Source organism: Watersipora subatra, chromosome 9 (assembly GCF_963576615.1).
Source record: "Watersipora subatra chromosome 9, tzWatSuba1.1, whole genome shotgun sequence".
NCBI lineage: Eukaryota > Metazoa > Bryozoa > Gymnolaemata > Cheilostomatida > Watersiporidae > Watersipora > Watersipora subatra.
In genome coordinates this window covers 33,745,879-33,773,322 of record NC_088716.1, presented here as the reverse complement: position 1 = coordinate 33,773,322, position 27,444 = coordinate 33,745,879, and the positions used below count along the sequence as shown (strand labels likewise).

The following is a 27,444-nucleotide window of genomic DNA, read 5'->3' as shown; positions in this document are numbered from 1 at the left end:
GCCCTCAAACTCGGAATATAGTAATAATAACAGCAGCCCTCAAACTCGGAGTATAATAATAATAACAGCAGCTCTCAAACTCGGAGTATAATAATAATAACAGCAGCCCTCAAACTCGGAGTATAATAATAATAACAGCAGCCCTCAAACTCGGAATATAATAATAATAACAGCATCCCTCACACTCGGAATATAATAATAATAACAGCATCCCTCACACTCGGAGTATAATAATAATAACAGCAGCCCTCAAACTCGGAGTATAATAATAATAACAGCAGCCCTCAAACTCGGAATATAATAATAATAACAGCATCCCTCACACTCGGAATATAATAATAATAACAGCAGCCCTCAAACTCGGAATATAATAATAATAACAGCAGCCCTCAAACTCGGAATATAATAATAATAACAGCATCCCTCACACTCGGAATATAATAATAATAACAGCATCCCTCACGCTCGGAATATAATAATAATAACAGCAGCCCTCAAACTCGGAGTATAATAATAATAACAGCAGCCCTCAAACTCGGAATATAATAATAATAACAGCAGCCCTCAAACTCGGAATATAATAATAATAACAGCAGCCCTCACACTCAGAATATAATAATAATAACAGCAGCCCTCACACTCAGAATATAATAATAATAACAGCAGCCCTCAAACTCGGAATATAGTAATAATAACAGCATCCCTCACACTCGGAATATAATAATAATAACAGCATCCCACAAACTCGGAATATAATAATAATAACATCAGCCCTCAAACTCGGAATATAATAATAATAACAGCAGCCCTCAAACTCGGAATATAATAATAATAACAGCAGCCCTCAAACTCGGAATATAATAATAATAACAGCATCCCTCACACTCGGAATATAATAATAATAACAGCAGCCCTCAAACTCGGAATATAATAATAATGACAGCAGCCCTCACACTCAGAATATAATAATAATGACAGCAGCCCTCAAACTCGGAGTATAATAATAATAACAGCAGCCCTCAAACTCGGAATATAATAATAATAACAGCATCCCTCACACTCGGAATATAATAATAATAACAGCAGCCCTCAAACTCGGAATATAATAATAATGACAGCAGCCCTCACACTCAGAATATAATAATAATGACAGCAGCCCTCAAACTCGGAGTATAATAATAATAACAACAGCCCTCAAACTCGGAATATAATAATAATAACAGCAGCCCTCAAACTCGGAATATAATAATAATAACAGCAGCCCTCAAACTCAGAATATAATAATAATAACAGCAACCCTCACACTCAGAATATAATAATAATAACAGCAGCCCTCACACTCAGAATATAATAATAATAACAGCAGCCCTCACACTCAGAATATAATAATAATAACAGCAACCCTCACACTCAGAATATAATAATAATAACAGCAGCCCTCAAGCTCGGAATATAATAATAATAACAGCCCTCAAACTCGGAATATAGTAATAATAACAGCAGCCCTCAAACTCGGAATATAATAATAATAACAGCAGCCCTCAAACTCGGAGTATAATAATAATAACAGCAGCCCTCAAACTCGGAATATAATAATAATAACAGCATCCCTCACACTCGGAATATAATAATAATAACAGCAGCCCTCAAACTCGGAATATAATAATAATAACAGCAGCCCTCAAGCTCGGAATATAATAATAATAACAACAGCCCTCAAACTCAGAATATAATAATAATAACAGCAGCCCTCAAACTCGGAATATAATAATAATAACAACAGCCCTCAAACTCGGAATATAATAATAATAACAGCAGCCCTCAAACTCGGAATATAGTAATAATATGCACTTCTCTTCCTCCAAATGTAGGCTCAAGGTTTTAATTCAACCATAGATAGAGAGCAAATGAATCAAATTAATGCCTTCAGACTGTGACTCCTATTGTACACCACAAATGACTCCTGTGGTACACCACAAGTGACACCTATGGTACACCACAAGTGACTTCTATGGTACACCACAAGTGACTCCTATGGTACACCACAAGTGACTCCTATGGTACACCACAAGTGACTCCTATGGTACACCACAAGTGACTCCTATGGTACACCACAAGTGATTCCTGTGGTACACCACAAGTGACTTCTACGGTACACCACAAGTGACTCCTATGGTACACCACAAGTGATTCCTGTGGTACACCACAAGTGACTCCTGTGGTACGCCACAAGTGACTCCCATGGTACACCACAAGTGACTTCTATGGTACACCACAAGTGACTCCTATGGTAAATACCCAAAGACAGTCGATTTTGACAGGTGTTAGATTGTAGGTCACAAATTAGAGTCTGCTGAATTGCTATTTTATGTACCCGTAAGCAAAATTATAAAAAAAATCAAGTTTTTATGCATTCCTAGGTTAGCAGAGAATAGCTAACTCCACGAGCATAAACAACCAAAACCGCTGTAATATTACTGAGTTCCAACAAGTTGCAAGAGCAATACAATGTTGTTTGTAATACAATGTAAATTGCGGTCACACGGAAAACTGCTTAGAAACCATTTCATGGGTAAATTACTCCAAAGTGAAAAGAATTGTTTGCTCAGTTGTTTTAGAAAATCGTTTGCCTTGAAATATTCAACAGGCTGAAATTTCTTTTATTTTTATATTTTATAGGGTTTGCTTAGATGTTTAAAAAATGTGTCCAAATTAGACTTGCGTTTAGAAACATGTCGTAGTTGTGATATCATAAATAGCTGTTCACTAGCTTATGTTGTGATATCATAGATAGCTGTTCATTAGCTCATGTTGTGATATCATATATAGCTGTTCACTAGCTCATGTTGTGATATCATAGATAGCTGTTCACTAGCTCATGTTGTGATATCATAGATAGCTGTTCACTAGCTCATGTTGTGATATCATATATAGCTGTTCACTAGCTCATGTTGTGATATCATAGATAGCTGTTCACTAGCTCCTGTTGTGATATCATAGATAGCTGTTCACTAGCTCATGTTGTGATATCATAGATAGCTGTTCACTAGCTCATGTTGTGATATCATAGATAGCTGTTCACTAGCTCATGTTGTGATATCATAGATAGCTGTTCACTAGCTCATGTTGTGATATCATAGATAGCTGTTCACTAGCTCATGTTGTGATATCATAGATAGCTGTTCACTAGCTCATGTTGTGATATCATAGATAGCTGTTCACTAGCTCATGTTGTGATATCATAGATAGCTGTTCACTAGCTCATGTTGTGATATCATAGATAGCTGTTCACTAGCTCATGTTGTGATATCATAGATAGCTGTTCACTAGCTCATGTTGTGATATCATAGATAGCTGTTCACTAGCTTATGTTGTGATATCATAGATAGCTGTTCATTAGCTCATGTTGTGATATCATATATAGCTGTTCACTAGCTTATGTTGTGATATCATAGATAGCTGTTCACTAGCTTATGTTGTGATATCATAGATAGCTGTTCATTAGCTCATGTTGTGATATCATATATAGCTGTTCACTAGCTTATGTTGTGATATCATAGATAGCTGTTCATTAGCTCATGTTGTGATATCATATATAGCTGTTCACTAGCTTATGTTGTGGTATCATAGATAGCTGTTCACTAGCTCATGTTGTGATATCATAGATAGCTGTTCACTAGCTCATGTTGTGATATCATAGATAGCTGTTCATTAGCTCATGTTGTGATATCATAAATAGCTGTTCACTAGCTCATGTTGTGATATCATAAATAGCTGTTCGCTAGCTTATGTTGTGATATCATAGATAGCTGTTCACTAGCTCATGTTGTGATATCATAGATAGCTGTTCGCTAACTTATGTTGTGATATCATAGATAGCTGTTCACTAGCTCTGCTCTGTGTTATGTGATAAATATCACATAAAGGTCAAGCGAAAGCTTGGAGTTTTGTACAGATATAGAGAGCAGTTGGGCACTCACGGAGAGGAGTCCTTGAGGAAATCTTGAAAATTTTTCAATCGAATCATGTCTTGCTGTGTCAGCTTCTTTGACTTGCTCCGCTCTTCGCTGGTCAACTTTGAAGAGCTTGAAGTCCGATGTTGCTCTGCACCGATAGTACCAAGAGGTTGGTTGTACCCCGACAGCTGTTGCATCTGCACGCTAGTGCCTATAGCATTGGCTCCATGGTTTACCATATCACAGTTTAATGTAGACGACATGTCAAGTTCATCATCGGAGGCTGAGCAAGCGACCTGTAAAACATGACAGTGATAAATATAAGTTACCTATAAAACATGACAGTGATAAATATAAGTGGCCTATAAAACATGACAGTGATAAATATAAGTGACCTATAAAACATGACAGTGATAAATATAAGTGACCTATAAAACATGACAGTGAGCTATTTCCAAAGCAGGTGGTCTCAACTTTGACATTTCATTATTACAACAAACTATTTCACTTTTGACTACTTCAGTAGTCAAACCTCGAAATACCAAGTTCTGCCACGCAAATATTTTCTCCATATGTTGAAACTATAATATGTTAGATAGAGAGATAGATATAACTTTATCATCCATATGTTGAAACTATAATATGTTAGATAGAGAGATAGATATAACTTTATCATCCATATGTTGAAACTATAATATGTTAGATAGAGAGATAGATATAACTTTATCATCCATATGCTAAAACTATAATATGTTAGATAGAGAGATAGATATAACTTTATCATCCATATGTTGAAACTATAATATATTAGATAGAGAGATAGATATAACTATAATATGTTAGATAGAGAGATAGATATAACTTTATCATCCATATGTTGAAACTATAATATGTTAGATAGAGAGATAGATATAACTTTATCATCCATATGCTAAAACTATAATATGTTAGATAGATATAACTTTATCATCCATATGTTGAAACTATAATATATTAGATAGAGAGATAGATATAACTATAATATGTTAGATAGAGAGATAGATATAACTATAATATGTTAGATAGAGAGATAGATATAACTATAATATGTTAGATAGCGAGATAGATATAACTATAATATGTTAGATAGAGAGATAGATATAACTATAATATGTTAGATAGAGAGATAGATATAACTTTATCATCGGTCAAGGCCGTTTACAGAAAATTAGACAATGATAAAAAAATAAAATAAAGAATAGTGAAGTAATGTTATGTTGCAGTAAATATTCTTATATACTAATAAGTGCATACTATTAGTGTAATTGTTACGGAGATAAAAAACAACAATAAATATTGCAAGTAATTAAATATTACACTAAACCAATGAGTTATAAAGTATAGAATACATTGTACATGTACAGAACTTATTTATATGTAAAACTATATTAATAAAGTACTAATCAATAAAGATATATACAGTCAGACATGGATAACTCGCCCACGGATAGCTCGAACACATGGTTAACTCGTATGGTTTCTTTGGTCCGTTCCCACGTAATAATAAATTGCTTTAGATAACTCGACCTCAACTTTGTTAACTCGAACAGTTTTTTGCCCAACCGCGACCGAGACGGTTGTTATCGCTTTATAAAATCACTTTATTCCAAGCCAGAGAGGTAAACCTCATCTTTTCGTAATTCATAGTCGTCGTTATTACCACCATCGGCAAAATATTTTTGTCAACGACTTTTTTAAAGGTTTGGTGTAATTTGATTTTTACCAAACATCTGCTTAGGGATAGCCCTTCTGAAGCAAGGATAAGTGAGGTAACCTTCGCATAAACTTCAATAAAAATCGGCAAAAGTGATCTTGGTTAAAACGCTCAAAAGAAAAAGATGTCTTTTCTTCTGAGCATTTCAACAACGATCAAGTTTTGCCAATGTCAATCTAAAAAACGTCCTGGCAATAACATCATCTCAAACAACAAATCAATCTCAAGTGATAGCAAAATCTCTATACTTTTTGATAAAAAGTTTTAAACTTTACATTAGAAGCATTTAATTTGAAACAAGCCATTTATGCTTTTGATTTATATTACAGTTTCTATATATACATGTATCTACTAATAAATAAACAAATACATGGACTTGAGACAGTGCTCTGATAACTTGAACGGTCTGGTAACTCGAACACTTTTGCTCGTTCCGTGAAGTTCGAGTTATCCATGTTTGACTGTATATTGTAACACTGTCTTAGAGAGACATTTGAACTCCAGTGTAGAATCAGGAATGCACAAGTTCAGTGGTAGTGAGTGATGGAAATACGCAGTGGAACTTACCCTAACTTACTATAAACATAGTTTAAATTAACTTACTTTTGTTAACTCATCTGATATAATTTTACTAGAAATTCCACTGTCATACAGCCCACGACCAACGTGATATTGGAAAAAAGAAAGGGTACTGATGGTTGAGAAATGCAATATTAGCAGTCAAATAGGATAACTGCAATGGTAGCTGTAATGTACTGGGTGTTATTATATACAACAAATAGCAATAATGAAAGGAAAATATTATATGTTTATATCTCTCCTCCTGCAAAAAAAGAAATGCAATATTGACCAATATTAGAAGTAAAATGCACTGATATTATTAGAATAACCAATATTATTTATATAGTAATAATAAAAAACCAATGCACAATTTTGTTTACATTTCAAAACGGCATAGCTAACAATATCACGAAGTTGTGATATTTATATAGATTTTTAGAAAATCTGTACTACGTAGTCATTGCCCTGTAGTCATCCAAACTTATAATTAATTATTGCAATAATCTCATTAGAACCGTTAGAAAAAATATCATCGTCATGCCTTTACTTACACTGCGTTAGATTTTTAAAAAGTCTGTACTACGTAGTCATTGTTCTGTAGTCATCCAAACTTATAATTAATTATTGTAATAATCTCATAAGAAACGTTAAAAAATATCATCGTCATTTGCTTTACTTATACTGCGTTGGGCATCAGTTAGAATGGGAAAGTATTCAAATGTGTCGGCAAATGAAAATGAAAAAATTGAAATCGGCAAAAATGAAACGATTTCTGTACTCCTATGTTTATTGCCAAAACCTTCGGCAATTCGACAATGCTATAGACTGGTGAAAAGTGCACGTTATTTTTTCGTGAAATGCGCAAGACTTCATCGTTTTATTATCTGTCCCACGGCGTTTCAATTTTCGGTCTTAACTTTTATTAAACCAAGCTTTTCAAGTGTTTTGTAGTGATTTTCGTTGAAATTAATCTGTCTATTTGTGTATAATCCGATTAGATGGGTAAGTTTTAAGATAATACCGATGGTTTACAAAGACTTGGTAACATATTTAAATAGGTTTAAATGTGTTTTGTATCGTTATTAAACTTTAACGACTTTACATAACGATGCTTAAATTTGTTGATGAAATTTCTTGACGAGGGTTCGTCTAATTGTTGATGAATAATTTTCGTAAGTTGTGTGTACATGCATTTATCATAAAAACTCCCACACTTCGCTCCGCTCGTTTGGTCGTGGGATTAGTTTTACTTATCCTGAGAAAAATGGTAACATGTTGTTAAATTCTAGAAGTTGCAAGACAAATATTTGAAGAGGTTCGACATTTCGACGTAGAGGTTCGACAGTTCGATGTAGAGGTTCGCCTGTTCGACGTAGAAGTTCGCCTGTTCAATGTAGAGGTTCGACTGGACATGAGAACTGGGTTCGTCCACTGCAAGAGTCCGTCTGGTAAAATGAGACTCTTCAATTGATTTATCCCTGAATGACTTGAGAGCTACATACAGTAGATTAGAGCAGTAGCTAAGGTAATATATTTAAGGTGTTTTACACTAAATGACATATGCTACTTCTCACCCCTACCTTGTCGGAGATTCTTTGGTCTAGCACTGCCTGTCCATTGGTCAGCTGCGAAGGAATTGTTTGACCTTGTGAGATAGCCTCCGAGCCCATGGCACCATCGGCAGTTTTATACCTACAGAAGAAGGTCAGCTCAGCGAGGTCAAAGGTGTTACTTAAAATTTAAAGGTGGTTCAACATGACAATTTTATCAACTTTACATTGTGATAACTTCTTCATGAATGGATTTCTGTAAAACAACCATGGACTGGCCTCGTGTGGTCAGTTAAAATACAGAAGACTTGCTTCGTTTGGTCAGCTAAAATACAGTAGACTTGCCTCATTTGGTCAGTTAAAACGCAGATAACTATGTATTTTAATTGTGCAATTAATACTTCATACATGCAAGCATGCACTTCATACTCAAATTGAAAATATTGAGTAGTGTTTATATTTCTAGTGCAACTAAAAATGGAAAATATGTTGAAATATTGAAGTTTGTAAAAACAAAACAAAAATAGCTAACTACATAAACATCATAACAATGTAAACTATACAAATATAATAACAATATAGTGCTTAGCGTCACTCGTCGTGCTCGACAGTTATAAATTGTTTCATGTGCAAATTATCTTTGATAGAAAAAAGTTGTCAGCCTTGTTGTAATTTTCACAAATGCTCCTTTTCATAAACACTTATTAGCTACGATAGCCAACTCGATTCTAAAAGGCCATCTGGAGTCCAAAGACAAGCATCCGATGTGATAAAATCTTACTTCCTCCATTGAATCAAACCATTACAATGAGGATGACAAACAAGTAACGAAACGGATTTACGGTTTGAGAAGTAGAAATCATTTTTACATGCTCCTAAGAATAACAGGAAAACTGTTAACCACCGGTAAATGTTAAATGTAGTAAGAGATCACTAAACAATATCATATTGTTGACTGACCTATGAGAGCGGCCAACTCGGCGTTTCCGTTCCGCTGCAGGGCGGCGTCCATTGTTCACAACAGCAGTTTCACCACTGCTGGATGAAGACATCCTTTCAACGCTGCCACGCGGAGGGTGCTTATAGCTGGAAGGAAGAGTATGGTGTTTCCTGCCAATGTCTGGACTAGATACACTGTGAGGCAGTGTCTCTTTTTCTGGACTCGCCTTATCCTCATGACCCTGTCAGAAAATTAGTGGCTACTGTAGAACCTCCCCTAAGGGGAAAGACACGGAATATAAAATTTCAAAGTTATGAAACGTCTTTTCATGAAAAAAAATTGCTCGGAAGAGTGAAAAATGCTTTTAAACATAAAAGGCAAAAAACAGAAAATATAAAAGACAGTGCTGACCATTTAAGTGAATGGGCAGGTTGGTTCGAAAAAGCCAAGCAGCTCTACTATTGGCTGCTGCCCAGCAGCTTCCTTCCTAGTCAGGCAGAGACAAAGGTAAACAAACATGATTGATACTTTCTATTCTTTATTTTCCTGTTCTTCATTCCTTCCACGCCTACCTTATCCATTTATTGTGCAGTAATCTGATTATAACATGCATTTCCTACAGGTTGTAACCATTGTTTATAATTTATACAAATATTATGTCTGAGTTTTGTGAGGGCTGGCAACAGATTAAGACATTTATAGGGTAAAATGCAGTCTTTCTCATGAAATTTTCTGCTTTCAAAACGTCTTTTGGAACAAATTAATTTTGTAAGTAAACTTTTTACTGGAAAAAATCTATGAAGAGAGAATAACTTCACAAGCTGATTTTATCTCAAGAATTAAGCCTCTACTCATGGATTATGAAAACTTGAATAGCCCAGACCTAATACGTTAAATTAATACAGTAAGGTACAGAATAAAGGTCTTTGGTAAAGGTATAACAGAACAAACCCTAAGCCTCTCCAAGCTCTAACAACTGTTGTATAGCTCTGCTCCCCCACAGCTCTAACAATTGTTGTATAGCTCTGCTCCCCCACAGCTCTAACAATTGTTGTATAGCTCTGCTCCCCCACAGCTCTAACAACTGTTGTATAGCTCTGCTCCCCCACAGCTCTAACAACTGTTGTGTAGCTCTGCTCCCCCACAGCTCTAACAACTGTTGTGTAGCTCTGCTCCCCTACAGCTCTAACAACTGTTGTGTAGCTCTGCTCCCCTACAGCTCTAACAACTGTTGTGTAGCTCTGCTCCCCTACAGCTCTAACAACTGTTGTGTAGCTCTGCTCCCTCCCAGCTCTAACAACTGTTGTGTAGCTCTGCTCCCCCACAGCTCTAACAACTGTTGTGTAGATCTGCTCCCCTACAGCTCTAACAACTGTTGTGTAGCTCTGCTCCCTCCCAGCTCTAACAACTGTTGTGTAGCTCTGCTCCCCCACAGCTCTAACAACTGTTGTGTAGATCTGCTCTCTTCCCTCCCGAGTTTAGTTGAGCTCACAAAGAAGCTTTCAGACAACCCAGTACTAAAGTGTCTAGTGCGCTAACCCCTTACAATGCATCCTCGGGATACGATTACCCTGTTATACGATTTTTTTGCCTATCGAAGTGGAACACAATGATTTTTGCACCTCGCCATACAAATTACAAAATTTTCGTCCGAGTTCAAAATTGGCAGTCAGTGTGCTTATTGCAAAAACGTAAATTATTATTAATTATTATTAATTAAATGCTTATTGTAAAGCGAAATAGCAAAGACGCCGAAATAGCAAAGACGTCGAAATTCTGCATGCAATAACATTTTCTCAATGCCTGAATGAGACACGACGACCGATTTTTGTCAGCTCAACATTTCTCGTGTAAAAATCGGTAATAATTTTCCACTGAAAGCAGAAGCAAAACTGGAGTTGCAATCCCTCCAAACAGAAGGTCAGTGGTCAGACAACTTCTCTTAACCTGCTAACAAGAATTTACTCTCTTATGTATTAAACAGAACATTTTCGAGAACAGCATTGCTCGGGCGTTCTTGGTGAATTAACTTGAATAATAAAAAGTACATACTAAAAATTAGCTTCAATTGAAGGGCCTAGTGCCAATGATATACAGCCCCCCAAGGATAGCCGACGGCTCTCATATGGGCGGGGTTTAATGATGGAGCTCTGTTGAGATGAACCCGAACACGGCACCCAAAAAAAAAATATGCTGAATAAAGCCCCTTGTAAATTTACAAATATTATGAACTATAGTGGTTATTTTACTTATCTGCTGAATTCATTTTGTTGTCAAATAAATATAGTATCCCAATCTTGTCACAGTTATGATCAGCCAGTTGCTATTCACCAGCATTCACGATATTAATAGTCGCAATCGTAAAATCGCTCAAATTAAGTTTTATATTTAGATTTTGAGTATGAAAACTACACTGCACAGCTTTGCCTACTGTCCCATCTTATTGACCAGGTAAAACAATGTGACAACGATGAACGACTTTGTCATTTTATATTAGGGGTGGCAAAATATTAATCAAAAACTAGGAAAAAAAGGCCGTTGTTCGAGTGATTTTGGGTAAATTATATTCAACTATAAGCATATACTACGACCTTTACCAATTTCAAAATTAGTAAAAGTAGGTAATTTGAAATGTTTTATTTTGCGTGGATCCATTATTTTGGTTAGGTGTTACCCCTACATTGTAGAAATTCAAGGTGTGCTATTGTGAACCGCGGGGCCTATTGACTGAATGAGCTAATAAAACGATAACAGCGAGTTGTGTTTTCCAAAACCTAACAAGACAACGCGACCGCCCCGCGAGAATTGTGTTAGCTCCGAAACCCAAGCTAGCACAATCCTAACAGAGAATGATCATTAAACCCGCCCATATAATAGCCGTCGCCTATCCTTGGGGGGGCTGTATATCATTGCTAGTGCTAAAAGTACTAAAGTCAAAATTTTTGGCCAGCTGCAGTTTTTACTGTAGAATGTTAAAGCGTACGCACCCAAGTCCAACAACACTAAAAATAAGCATGAAAACCTACTTAAATCTTGTAAAAATTACAAAGGTTACCCAAAATTTTCTATACTGATGCACTAAAAGTACTTAAGTCCTTAGAGCAGCCAATCAGATTGAGGCTATTAGGTCATGTGATGAAACGACTCTGTTCAGAGCATTCAACAATGGCTGAGCAAGTGGATAAAGCTGCTATTCCTGAACTTCTAACTTTAATTTTTTCATGCTTATTTTTAGTGTTGTTGGACTTGGGTGTGTGCGCTTTAACATTCTACAGTGTAAACTGCAGTTGGCCAAAATTGTGACTCGAGTACTTTTAGCACCGGGCTCTTCAATTGTGTGTTTAGTAAGCTAAATTCATTTAAGTTCCATTCAAAGTTTATGTTATACACACGTCTGTCTCGAAGGTGAGAATTCCCTACAGTACTGCACATAGCACATTGTAACGTTCCATTTTAATGCAGATCATAACCAATAAACACACTAAATACATTAAAGTTACTGTAGGTAACTATAGTTACTAAGGTTAACATACTATTTTGTTACTAAATTTTAATATGTACGGCATTCATATAAATTTTTAATGATTTTTACCCAGAGATGTTGTCATTATATAAAAATTGCTATGGTTTCTATACCCCTCCATATGATATTTTTGCCATATGACAACCCTGGAACGGATTAAAATCGTATCCAATGGGTGTAATATAGTACTGAGTACTGAATAGGGTACTGCAATATTATTAGACCTTTATTACTTAATCGACAAATTTATCGACTGGTCTGGGTTCACATCAGCCGATTTGCAAACAAAGTTTATGTGGCCGATATCTGAGCGATTTTATGGGAATTATCAGCCCAATTTTCTGCGTTCATACCAGAACGTGTTTGGATCAAAAGCACGCGCTTTTTGACATTTTTTATTTGCAGTGTCAAATAACTTCAATTAATTTGACTGTTTTTTACGACGTTTAGAATTTTTAGCAAGTTTATCAATTATTTTGCACTGCTAAGTTCATCACTAATAATGGATAATTAACTATAAGGAAGATGATCTTTTGCTACCATAATCTGCTTCAACTATTATAGCAACGGCTTTCTAATTGAAGCAGATGTTTCAATGATCCAATATGATGTCCTGAATACTGAATCCAAAATGGATCCAGCTGTTGTTACAATAACTTAATGTGAGTGATAATTCTGTTGATAGCACCTTTCAGAGGTGCTAGCAAGTGGAGCTAGCAAGTGGAGCTAGCAAGTGGAACTAGCAAGTGGAGCTAGCAAGTGGAGCTAGCAAGTGGAACTAGCAAGTGGAGCTAGCAAGTGGAGCTAGCAAGTGGAGCTAGCAAGTGGAGCTAGCAAGTGAAGCTAACAAGTGGAGCTATGACAATGTGTGATACACAGTGATTTCTTTGGTTACTCAAATTGAAAAATAGTCAAGAATCATCGGCCGATTGGGAACTGCCCGATAAAATTTTTCACTGGACAAAATCGGTCTTGGGCTCGTTTACTCCTTTGAAATGAGACGATTCTTGGCCAGAAGGTCAAATCATCCAGAGAATCGATATGAAACTGGCTGGTGTGAACGCAGCTTTAGAGTTGCAGCATTTTCTCACTGACATTTAATCCAAATGCAACGAGACATCTCAAGTCTTTTGAAAAACAACCGAGGCAAGTTTATTGCTAAAATTTCAAGGAAAAAGATAGAGTAGTGCAGATATTTTATGCTAGGAAAAGGCAAGACGATATAGTTTAATCACCAATCTATCGAAAATGTAAACAACCAGGGGGAGAAGTGGACGCCCTCAAAATGCAGCTCATAGTCTTGCATTCAATAACCAAAAACAAGTCTCACCTCACAGTCAGCAAGACTATTAAACGATGAAACTCTTGTGACTTGCGGTGACTCAAAAGGTGCAGGATCGGGCGAAAAAACGTTCTCTGTCAAGTCAGGAATGGTGTCGCCATTGTCTCCATTCATTAGAGGACCGCTAAAGCCGATCTCGTCCAAATCTAAATCGGTCATGGAAATGATCTCACTATCCTTCCGGGCCTGGTCCTTGGCTTTCCCGTACAGCGCCTATACACGGAAACAATAAGTATTGCTGGTTATCTTAGACAGGTCCTTGACTTACATGTACAATGTATATATAAGGAAACAATAAGTATTGCTGGTTGTCTTAGACAGGTCCTTGACTTACATGTACAGTGTATATATAAGGAAACAATAAGTATTGCTGGTTGTCTTAGATAGGTCCTTGACTTACATGTACAATGTATATATAAGGAAACAATAAGTATTGCTGGTTGTCTTAGACAGGTCCTTGACTTACATGTACAGTGTATATATAAGGAAACAATAAGTATTGCTGGTTGTCTTAGACAGGTCCTTGACTTACATGTACAGTGTATATATAAGGAAACAATAAGTACAGTAATACTTCAACTTACGAGTGCTCCAACGTACGAGAAACTTGAGATACGAGCCAGCTTTTAAGCAAGTTTTAGCACTAACATACGAGCCATGTTTGAGATACGAGCACTTGAGTCAGTTGCCAAGTATGCCGGAGGTGTTTTATGAGAACAGCATCACTCTGTATTTTTCAACTGCTCAGGTTATACTGTTGTACCGTGTTTTTGTGCACGATTTTCTGTGCAGAATTATGTGAATTAAACGTACTGTGCGTAGACAAAAAGTTTGCCAGTAAAATGAAAGATAATACAAAGAAAAAGCAAATGATAACAATTGATATTAAATGGAAAAATATTGAAAAATATGCGAAATGTGTATGCGTGATTAAGCTAGCTCGGCAATATGACAGAAATACAGAAATTCATAATTATCAAACAGAAGGATTATATTCAGGGCATTTAGTTCGCAAAAGGACTAACCATAGTTTCTAAACGGTGTCGCGATTTTCACGACCGCTGATGGCATTGGACAAACAATTGGCCGGTGACAGCGTAACTGAAACGATGCTATGTGAAAAGGCCGGCGCTATTTATCCAAACTGTTTAATAGACATTCGGACAAGCTGGCTAGTGGTCGTGCATTAACCATTTGTGACGACACCTGTGTTCGTCCCAATCGCAACATGTTGCAAGGGCGACAAAGGCAAACGTCCTTAGTTAGGTTTATCTTAAAACGGCCGGCTAGTCGTGAAAGCGAAAGAAAAGGAAAAATTTCTCGCTAACCAGCGAGAAACTTCAAACTATGAACGCCGAAGAAATTTTAATGACGTTTAGTTGAAAATGAAAGTTTGCTTTTAGGTTTGCTTCTAAGTTTGTCTTTTAACACTTTGATAAAATCCAAATTTATCAAAGTCAAATGTTGTAACGAAGGATAACTTATATCTCCCTCCCTGGCAAATGCGAGTGTTAACTGCTATTATATGTATTTAATTTTACATTTTAATTAATCACATTTTCTTGCATTACTTTTTATTTGTGGCTTTTTGAAAGCATGTAGTACGTAAGGACAATAACCAACATGTTCTTTCTGTTACAATATCTTGTTTTGAGTGTTTTATTTGCTTTTTTTAGAGTATGAAAACTAATCAATATATATTTAATTGTTCTATATATAAATAAATTGCACCAACATGCGAGTAAATTGACATACGAGCTCAGTCTCGGAACGCATTAAGCTCGTAAGTTGAAGTATGACTGTATTGCTGGTTGTCTTAGACAGGTCCTTGACTTATATGTACAGTGTATATATAAGGAAACAATAAGTATTGCTGGTTATCTTAGACAGGTCCTTGACTTACATGTACAGTGTATATATAAGGAAACAATAAGTATTGCTGGTTGTCTTAGACAGGTCCTTGACTTACATGTACAGTGTATATATAAGGAAACAATAAGTATTGCTGGTTGTCTTAGGAAGATGATGCACTTGAGGTGATACACGACTTCAGGTGACAACCATAAAAATAAACTATGGAATTGTGTTAAATACGCTGATGCAAGAACTAATGATCAGGGCCCTGAACCTAGCCCTGAACCCTGAATAATCAGGGGTAGGACCAGGTTCAGATCCAATATGCTGAACAAACATGTAAACACTAGGTCTTACTACATAACAGAGATTATAAAAAATGGAGTGGCTACATGTAGACTGCATCTAATCATCGTAAGCTGCCCGTTGTAGGTATAGAAAGGGTCTAAAATATTCTGTTTTTCCCTATTCACCCTAGATAGCAAGGTTGTAGGTATCAAGATGGTCTAAACTATGTTGTTCATCTTATTCACCCTAGATAGCTATGTTGTAGGTATAAAGAGGGTCTAAAATATGTTGTTCATCTCAATTCACCCTAGATAGCTAGGTTGTAGGTATAGAGAGGGTCTAAAATATGTCGTTAATCCTATTCACCCTAGATAGCTAGGTTGTAGGTATAGAGAGGGTCTAAAATATGTTGTTTATCCCTATTCACCTTAGATAGCAAGGTTGTAGGTATAATAGAGAGGATCTAAATTATGTTGTTCATCCTATTCACCCTAGATAGCTAGGTTGTAGGTATAGAGAGGGTTTAATTTATGTTGTTCATCTTAATTCACCTTAGAAGTAAAGTTAACATGCAGTGTCTATCACCAACATGGACTGAGCGAAGGAGGATTATAGACTGCAAATCCTCTTGTGATATTAACAATACTGATCACTTTAAATGACCTTGAGAAGGTAATTCCAATGGCCAATGATGACATTGCAATATTGTCAGCCATGAAGGAATCACTGGCATGCAATAAAATTTCGTGGTGAGTCTAACATACCCTGTTTGATAGATACGAACCGACGTGAGGTAAAGCACTACCCACAATGACAAGTCTTGGCAGCCTCCTTTTCTAATACAGGGACATCACGGATAACTTATGCATTAGCCTCAAGGGTTAGACAGAACAGGACGTACTCACCTGTGCCTTCTTGAAGGTTTTTGCCCATTTGGATATATTGTCGCCGTGTAGGGTGTAGGCAGCCTGCGCGACTCCAAAGTCAGTCAGGTGAACAAGAAGAAGGTGAGCTGTATGAACAGAGAGAAACTAATGAACAAGCCTAACCCAGAACACTTGCGATGGTTTATTTCGAGTAAGTTGTTATATACTGATGATATACTTGCACTGGTTGTAGTTCATGTAAGTTGTTATATACTGGTGATATACTTGCACTGTGTGTAGTTCATTTAAGTTGTTATATACTGATGATATACTTGCCTGGTTGTATTTCATGTAAGTTGTTATATATACTGATGATATACTTGCACTGTGTGTAGTTCATGTAAGTTGTTATGTACTGGTGATATACTTGCACTGTGTGTAGTTCATGTAAGTTATTATATACTGGTGATATACTTGCACTCGGTGTAGTTCATGTAAGTTGTTATATACTGATGATATACTTGCACTGGTTGTAGTTCATGTAAGTTGTTATATACTGATGATATACTTGCACTGGGTGTAGTTCATGTAAGTTATTATATATACTAATGATATACTTGCACTGTGTGTAGTTCATGTGAGTTGTTATATACTGGTGATATACTTGCACTGGTTGTGGTTCATGTAAGTTGTTATATACTGATGATATACTTGCACTGTGTGTAGTTCATGTGAGTTGTTATATACTGGTGATATACTTGCACTGGGTGTAGTTCATGTGAGTTGTTATATATACTGATGATATACTTGCACTGTGTGTAGTTCATGTAAGTTGTTATATACTGGTGATATACTTGCACTGTGTGTAGTTCATGTAAGTTGTTATACACTGATGATATGCTTTTACTGGTTGTAGTTTATGTAAGTTGTTATATACTGGTGATATACTTGCACTGGTTGTAGTTTACATAAGTTGTTATATACTGATGATATACTTGCACTGTGTGTAGTTCATGTAAGTTGTTATACACTAATGATATGCTTCTACTGGTTGTAGTTCATGTAAGTTGTTATATACTGGTGATATACTTGCACTGGTTGTAGTTCACGTAAGTTGTTGTATACTGGTGATATACTTGCACTGGGTGTAGTTCATGTAAGTTGTTATATACTGGTGATATACTTGCACTGTGTGTAGTTCATGTAAGTTGTTATACACTGATGATATGCTTTTACTGGTTGTAGTTCATGTAAGTTGTTATATACTGGTGATATACTTGCACTGGTTGTAGTTCACATAAGTTGTTATATACTGATGATATACTTGCACTGTGTGTAGTTCATGTAAGTTGTTATACACTGATGATATGCTTCTACTGGTTGTAGTTCATGTAAGTTGTTATATACTGGTGATATACTTGCACTGGTTGTAGTTCACGTAAGTTGTTATATATTGATGATATACTTGCACTGTGTGTAGTTCATGTAAGTTGTTATACACTAATGATATGCTTCTACTGGTTGTAGTTCATGTAAGTTGTTATATACTGGTGATATACTTGCACTGGTTGTAGTTCACGTAAGTTGTTGTATACTGGTGATATACTTGCACTGGGTGTAGTTCATGTAAGTTGTTATATACTGGTGATATACTTGCACTGTGTGTAGTTCATGTAAGTTGTTATACACTGATGATATGCTTTTACTGGTTGTAGGTCATGTAAGTTGTTATATACTGGTGATATACTTGCACTGGTTGTAGTTCACATAAGTTGTTATATACTGATGATATGCTGGCACTGTGTGTAGTTCATGTAAGTTGTTATATACTGATGATATACTTGCACTGGGTGTAATTCATGTAAGTTGTTATATACTGATGATATGCCAGCACTGGTTGTAGTTCATGTAGGTTGTTATATACTGGTGATATACTTGCACTGTGTGTAGTTCATGTAGGTTGTTATATACTGAGGATATGCTTGTACTGTGTGTAGTTCATGTAAGTAATTATATACTGGTGATATACTTGCACTGTGTGTAGTTCATGTAAGTTGTTATATACTGATAATATACTTGTACTGGTTGCAGTTCATGTAAGTTGGTATATACTGATGATATACTTGCACTGGGTGTAATTCATGTAAGTTGTTATATACTGATGATATGCTGGCACTGGTTGTAGTTCATGTAGGTTTTTATATACTGGTGATATACTTGCACTGTGTGTAGTTCATGTAGGTTGTTATATACTGAGGATATACTTGTACTGTGTGTAGTTCATGTAAGTTATTATATACTGGTGATATACTTGCACTGTGTGTAGTTCATGTAAGTTGTTAAATACTGATAATATACTTGTACTGGTTGTAGTTCACGTAAGTTGTTATATACTGATGATATGCTGGCACTGGTTGTAGTTCACGTAAGTTGTTATATACTGATGGTATGCTTGCACTGGTTGTAGTTCTTGTATATTGTTACTTATTGCAATTCATAGGTAATATCTTGTTTGATGAAACAGTTGGTTGCTTAAACTGATCTGTATTTAAAATGTTTCGCGTCATGATTTTCATGAGCTGTAAAAGTTACTGCTAGCAATACACAGATTTGCTAGCCATCAGCCACATGACACAAAGCTGACAGAGAAAGTAGCTGGTAATTATTTTTTACAAAGTAGGGTCTCTTCATTTCCACTCAACTATATGAATGAGGATCCCTGTCAGCTGACCTCTTGTTGAAGTCTGCATTAGGAACGTCTTGCAGTCTTCACTAAGATTGGAATTTATTAGCAAAAACTAAAAGACACTCAGATCTTTCATTCATCAGAAATAAGCGATGCCCATCGAGGGGATATTCATTTGACACTAGCGAAGGAATACCCAGCTCTAAGGTCACTAGTCAGTCATACACACTAAATAGGTAATCAGCAAATTTGAACCCGCAAGAAGACATCTTTAGTTATACATACGATTCTCCTTCATTTCGTGGATGCTGAGAGAATCAATGCGAATGGGTGGCTTGATAATCCTGAGCTTATCTCTTTTGGAAGGTTTAGTAAAGAGCAGCATGTCTGTGAAAAGTATACAATGTACGTCTAACTTATTGTTCATGTCTCGTAGTCTTAAGGCTCCCTCCATTAGGTTGTATCTCAGCTGCTGCCCACACCAAGGCATCGGAGAGAGCAAGTCTAAATTCATGTATGTCTGTGATAATATCTACAGAATACAATGAAATGTTATAACAGTACTCCATAGGAACAACAACAATATATTCAAAGCATAGGAGTGCTCTTGAAGAGCGCCTCTCAAATGTGCAGCTGAGTAGTAGCAGGGGAAGATCCCACTTAAACCGACGCAAGACAGGCAGAAAATCTCAAAAAGTGTGGTAATGAGCAGTTGTAGAGATAGAATCACTCATGATACCCAATCATCCAACAATCTAAATAGCAGTGAGTCAATCTGCTTCCATTTGTTCGGCGACCTAAATAAAGCTATAATTTATTCAACGAGTGCTGGTTGTTAGTTACGAGTGGGTACACTCAACTAAACAAGTACTGGTTGTTAGTTACGAGTGAGTACATTCAACTAAACAAGTACTGGTTGTTAGTTACGAGTGGGTACATTCAACTAAACCCATTAAATCAGCAAAACCTCTAAAAATTTCATAAGGCCAAACTAGTCAATTAACTGCAGAAGTCTAGTGGGATGAATGCCATCTCACTACTATCTTGGCCTTTTAGTGCACCAGTCAAAATTGCTGAAATTTCATTGCAAGTATAAAGTGCAACTATAAATTGCAAGTATAAATTGCAAGCACTGCAACTGTAGTGCTAGATTACAGATAGTTTTTTAAAAATCAGCTTTCAAAAGTAACTACAGTCAAACATGGATAACTCGTCCACGGATAGCTCGAACACATGGTTAATTCGAACATTTCCTTTGGTCCGTTCCCACGTAATGATAAATTGCTATAGATAACTCGAACTCAACACTGGTAATTCGAACTGTTTTTTTGCCCAACGGCTACCGAAACGGTTGTTATCGCTTTAGAAAATCACTTTATTCAAAGCCATAGAGGTAAGCTTCATCTTATCGTAATTCATAAGCGTCGTTATTACCACCATCGGCAAAATATTTTTGTCAACGACTTTTCTAAAAGTTTGGTGAAATTTGATTTATACTGCGATACGATGAATAGCACGGGCTAGCCGGGTCACGAGCGCAAGGATTTTCGCCACGCACATACAAAACAAAAATCGCATGTTGTTTTGTATGTGCGTGGCGAAAATCCTTGAGTGCGTGACCCGGCTAGCCCGTGATGAATAGTTTTCCGACGTTGATTCCGTGTTGAATCAACGTCGGAATGTTGAATGTTTAAAACGTCTTAAAATTGTTGTAATACGTTGTCTGAGCTACAAAAAACTATTCATCGTTTGACCTAAACACAGAATACGTGTGTACATTCAATAAGTATCTATTAAAAAAGCGTGAGTGATATAGAATGTACCGTAAAACCTCGTAAAACTTCTAATTGAACTGCCTCGGAGTGTTGCTCTTAACGAATCCCAGGTAAAGTAAGGTAATCTGCATAAACTTCAAGAAAAAACGGCAAAAGTGATCGTGGGTAAAACCCCAAAAGAAAAAAATGTCTTTTCTTTTGAGCATTTCAACAACGATCAAGTTTTGCCAATGTCAATCTGAAAAACGTCCTGGCAATAACATCACCTCAAACAACAAACCAATCTCAAGTGATAGAAAAATCTCTATACTTTTTCATGAAAACGTTTTAAACTTTACATTAGAAGCATTTAATTTGAAACAAGCCATTTGTGCTTTTGATTTATATTATAGTTTGTATATGTACATGTATCTACTAATAAATAAGTAAATATATGGACTTGTGACAGTGCTCTGATAACTTGAACGCTCTGATAATTCGAACACTTTTGCTCGGTCCCTTGAAGTTCGAGTTATCCATGTTTGACTGTACATAATAACACTGATGCAGCTGGTCTAGAAGGTAGAGCTATGAGATTATAGGCACATTGATACTGGGAATAACAGTCGCTCAGGAAACTACTAACTAGGCTCGATATGGTTCACAGACATTGGCTCTATGTAAGCGTAAAACATTTACATTGTCTTTCACACTGATAAGAATAATTGAAGCCAAAACTGAACAGCCATCATGTGAATCAAAGATTCCATTTTAATACTGGTTAATAAAAACTTTAGGGTATGGCTCCTTTACTAAAGCCAAGACTGGAGACATTCTCTATGTTCTAATACTAATGTGTAAGATTTGTTACAGTTCATAAGAGAGCGTCAACTTTTTGAATCCAATGATGAAGAGGTGTGGTACAATTACTAAGTTAAATGTTTTTGAATCCAATGATGAAGAGATGTTGTGCAATTACTAAGTTAAATGTTTTTGAATCCAATGATGAAGAGATGTTGTGCAATTACTAAGTTAAATGTTTTTGAATCCAATGATGAAGAGGTAATGTACAATTACTAAGTTAAATGTTTTTGAATCCAATGATGAAGAGGTGTTGTGCAATTACTAAGTTAAATGTTTTTGAATCCAATGATGAAGAGGTGTTGTGCAATTACTAAGTTAAATGTTTTTGAATCCAATGATGAAGAGGTGTTGTGCAATTACTAAGTTAAATGTTTTTGAATCCAATGATGAAGAGGTGTGGTACAATTACTAAGTTAAATGTTTTTGAATCCAATGATGAAGAGGTATTGTGCAATTACTAAGTTAAATGTTTTTGACTCCAATAATAAAGAGTTGTTGTACAATTACTAAGTTAAATGTTTTTGTACTTTTGCTTTACAAAATACTGTTAAAAAGCTGATCTAACAGTTAATAGCTGTTCTGCTATAGACTAGAAATTCCCCTGTCATACAGCCCATGACCGAAGTGATATTGGAAAAAAGAAAGGGTGTTGCTGGTTGAGAAATGCAATATTAGCAGTCAAATGGCACTGCATTGCAATAGGAGAACTGCAATGGTAGCTGCAATGGTAGCTGTAATTTACTGAGTGTTATTATGTACAACAAACAGCAATAATGAAAGGAAAAGATGATATGTTTATATCTCTCCCTGCACTAGGAGAAATGCAATATTAGAAATAAAATGGCAAGCTGCTGTGTAATATACACAGTTTGAAAGTTAATTGTGTTGAATGTAGAATGGTTTTGATAGCGATCTGTAACCAAAGTGAAGAAATGGGTCATGATCACAGAAACCATAGTCAAATCGGGTGTGTGATTTAAAGTTATCTACACTAGCAAAAGGAGAAAATTCTCAGTTATTTTGCAAAAAAAATTTGATTCTAGCTTAATTACAGCAGATTTTACGGTCAATAAACTGAATGCATGTTTACCATTAGTGCGGAAATATAGTTCTGAAAAAACTGGTGTTAAAGTTTGAGAAACAAAACCCAATGCACAATTTTGTTTACATTTCAAACGTCATAGCAACCAATATCAAGAAGTTGTGATATTTATCTAGATTTTTGTATTTTTATGCCAAAAATTAGGCCGAATTTAAAAATCTAAACAGATTTTAGTTGGTTGCCATAGAAATAGCTGTATATCTATAAAAAATGTAGGCCTATTACTTAATTTGGCAGATATTAAAAACAGCTTGGAAGTACCACGATATTGGGTACAGCCATACAACAAAATCATCAACAAAATATTTAGAAAAATAATAACAGTAACATATTGCACACCATCGGTCACTATATACTTCGATCTTGTAAATTCAAATAATTATTCTTATAATTAAATATTGTAATAATCTTATAAGAATCGTTAGAAAAATATCATTGTCATTTCCTTTACTTTTACTGCTTTGGACATCAGTTGGAATACCAAAGTACTCATTATAAGTGTCCAAAATGTCAGAGTTAACTTTAAAATCTGTAAAAAAGAAACGATTACTTTTCAGTACTTCTACGTTAATTACCGAAACCTTCGGCAATTGGACAATGCTATAGACTGGTGAAACGTGCATGTTTTTTTTCGTGAAATGCACACAGCTTCATGGTTCTACTATCTGTCGCACGGCTTTATGGCGTTTTGTTGGCTAGTCTTAATTTTGATTAAAAAAGGCTTGTCAGGTTCTAATGGCGATTTTAGGCGAAATTAATCTGTCTAGTTATGTATTATCCGATCAGATGGGTGAGTTTTAGGATATTGTCTCCACTTGTCAAAGACGGTAACATATTTAAATAGGTTTATATGTGTTTTGTATCATTATTATACTTAAACGACGCCACACAAAAATAGTTAAACCTTTTGATGAGATTTTGGTACAAGGGTTTGGGTACGACATTGATAAATAATTTTTGGGAGTTGTGTGCGCATATGCATTTATCATAAAGCTCGTGAGAATATCTGTCCTATCACAGTTATAAGAGTTGAGTATGAGCAATACTAAATACTTTGTTGTACATAACAATCTATCCATTTATCTAATTGGAATCCTAGTGAATGTAAACCTGTTCGAAAAACATAACGAGCTTCACACCCGTCAACAGCAAATTTGAGCAGCAAGTTAGTTCATCCAACGCTGCAGAGCATAACTCCCATACAGAACATAACTCCCATACAGAACATAACTCCCATACAGAACATAACTCCCATACAGAACATAACTCCCATACAGAACATAACTCCCATACAGAACATAACTCCCATACAGAACATAACTCCCATACAGAACATAACTCTCATACGGAAAATAACTCCATTACAGGACATGACTCGTATACGAAACATAACTCCAATACAGAACAGAACTCCAATACAGAAAGAACATAACTCCAAAGCAAGACATAACTTCAAAACAGTTTTATGTTCTGAAAGGACATATTCCCATACCTTGCTGCACTCGCTGTCGATGAGAGGAGCTTCTATTGCCTCATATGGTTCAATGCGAGCAGCTGTGAGTTTCAGCTTCTCCTTCTCATCAGCTCGAGTCAGCGTTTGGTCCACATCTGTCACAAACTTGTTGACGTTATTTATCTACATGAGAAGATAACCTGTTCTATGAACTACATCCATATTTGATCTACACCATAGAATAACCTGTTCTATGAACTACATCCATATTTGATCTACACCATAGAATAACCTGTTCTATGAACTACATCTATGTTTGATCCACACCATAGAATAACCTGTTCTATGAACTACATCTATGTTTGATCTACACCATAGAATAACCTGTTCTATGAACTACATCTATGTTTGATCTACACCATAGAATAACCTGTTCTATGAACTACATCTATGTTTGATCCACACCATAGAATAACCTGTTCTATGAACTACATCTATGTTTGATCTACACCATAGAATAACCTGTTCTATGAACTACATCTATGTACTACAACAGAGAATAAGATTTAAATAATACGATGAATACTCTGTGATAAATAACACATAAAAAGTAAGGGCCTTCGCATCGCATCATAACAACATAACATAACTTTACCTAAAATAACCCATTAGGTAACCACCTACAATCCTTGCAATACACTCCCTACAACTGTTATAATGCTAGTCTTTTGCCAGCTACTGACCATCACTATTCCATAGGTCACCAAACAGCTGGAAGCTACCTACCATTTCCATGAGGTCTTGTCTGACATCCTCCTCATCTGTGTTTTTGTGAATAGCCCGTAGGAGTAGGCCATAGCGAGTGAGCCTTTGCATCGGCTTTACTAACAGGTCGTGCAGGTTGAGCCGGTTACATTGCTTTTGTTGTTCAGCCCACTAGAAGAAAGGACGTTGAATAAGCAAACTGCATCATAATAATATTCTACTTTATATGTATATAAATAACTTGTACATGCCATATAACCGACATGTACATGCCATAAAATCAACTTGTACAAGTCATATAACCAACTTGTACAAGTTATATCATCAACTTGTACAGGACATACCGGTATAAACAACTTGTAAAAATTATACAACCCACTTGTACAAGTCTTATCATCAACTTGTACAAGTCATATCAACAACCTGTACAAGTCATATGATGAACTTTTACAAGTCATATAATCGACTTGTATGAGTCATATAAACAACTCGTAAAAGTCATATCATACACTTGTACAAGTCATACAACCAAGTTGTACAAGTCATATAACACACTTGTACAAGTCATATAACACACTTGTACAAGTCATATAATCGACTTGTATGAGTCATATAAACAACTCGTAAAAGTCATATCATACACTTGTACAAGTCATACAACCAAGTTGTACAAGTCATATAACACACTTGTACAAGTCATATAACACACTTGTACAAGTCATATAATCGACTTGTATGAATCATATAACCAACTTGTACAAGTCATCTAACCGACTTGTACAAGTCATATAATACACTTGTACAAGTCATACAACCAACTTGTACAAATCATATAATACACTTGTGCAAGTCATAATCGACTTGTATGAGTCATACAACCAACTTTTTCAAGTCATCTAACCAACTTGTACAAGTCATATAACTAACCTGTAAATGTCATATAAACTAATACTAAAAACTAACAAAACTTGATTGTAGTCTTTGAAGAAAATTATAAAGTCATTCATCTAAACAGAGCACTTCATTTGTCAAACAAAAATAAGAAGAGGAAATGCTAAAAATAAAAGGAGTTTCCCCCAAATGTACTTCAAATACAAACAAATACAGGGACAGACAACTTGGGAAGGTATGTGGAGCAGATAGCATGCCATACAGAGAGTATAACGTAATTAGTGAACATTGCAGCCACGGAAAAGCTCTTATATTTCAAGTGCGTGTTAGAGATCTTTTCATATCTACCACACCTTCTTCACACCTTCTCCACACCGATATGTTGAAATGCTTCAACTAAATGTCTTGTTTACGCTTAAGAGATAAAGATATATTTACATTAGACTGGAGGAAGAAAGATAGCACACTGTGAAAGCTAAACCCGCTAAGTATACGAGGAAACTCATTCACATTATCAAACTAGATATATAGAAAGTAACCTCACTTAACGAACTACACAAATGCTATCATACAAATGGAAGACATCGTAGACATGAACACTCGTTTATGTTCCAAAGTATTGTAGCGATATTGCCTTATAACAAATCAATAGATTAATGTAGCGAGTAAACCACAGACTACGTATCAAGACGTACAAATAAGACTAAATGCCGTATAAGATTAAGTGATGTATAAGAGTAAGTGATGTATAAGAGTAAGTGACGTATAAGAATAAGTGACGTATAAGAGTAAATGACGTATAAGAGTAAGTGACGTATAAGAGTAAGTGGCGTATAAGAGTAAGTGACGTATAAGAGTAAGTGACGTATAAGAGTAAGTGACGTATAAGAGTAAGTGACGTATAAGAGTAAGTGACGTATAAGAGTAAGTGACGTATAAGAGTAAATGACGTATAAGAGTAAGTGACGTATAAGAGTAAGTGACGTATAAGAGTAAGTGACGTATAAGAGTAAGTGATGTATAAGAGTAAGTGATGTATAAGAGTAAGTGGCGTATAAGAGTAAGTGATGTATAAGAGTAAGTGATGTACAAGAGTAAGTGATGTATAAGAGTAAGTGATGTATAAGAGTAAGTGATGTATAAGAGTAAGTGATGTATAAGAGTAAGTGATGTATAAGAGTAAGTGATGTATAAGAGTAAGTGGTGTATAAGAGTAAGTGATGTATAAGAGTAAGTGATGTATAAGAGTAAGTGATGTATAAGAGTAAGTGGTGTATAAGAGTAAGTGATGTATAA

At 35.7% G+C, this 27,444-nt stretch overlaps 1 protein-coding gene across 3 annotated transcripts in view; it reads right to left on the bottom strand.

Annotated features, from left to right (window-relative positions):
• Positions 1–27,444, bottom strand: part of LOC137403720 (pleckstrin homology domain-containing family G member 5-like) — an 85,876-nt gene that overhangs the window by 6,898 nt on the left and 51,534 nt on the right. For all 3 annotated transcript variants that reach the window (XM_068089735.1, XM_068089736.1, XM_068089737.1), the window contains 8 exons: positions 25,279–25,428; positions 24,532–24,675; positions 19,605–19,851; positions 16,673–16,779; positions 13,614–13,838; positions 8,781–9,001; positions 7,851–7,962; positions 3,981–4,252 (listed from right to left, as the gene is read on the bottom strand). In XM_068089735.1, the coding sequence (XP_067945836.1) occupies positions 3,981–4,252; positions 7,851–7,962; positions 8,781–9,001; positions 13,614–13,838; positions 16,673–16,779; positions 19,605–19,851; positions 24,532–24,675; positions 25,279–25,428 (1,478 nt within the window). The remainder of the gene's footprint in view (positions 1–3,980; positions 4,253–7,850; positions 7,963–8,780; positions 9,002–13,613; positions 13,839–16,672; positions 16,780–19,604; positions 19,852–24,531; positions 24,676–25,278; positions 25,429–27,444) is intronic.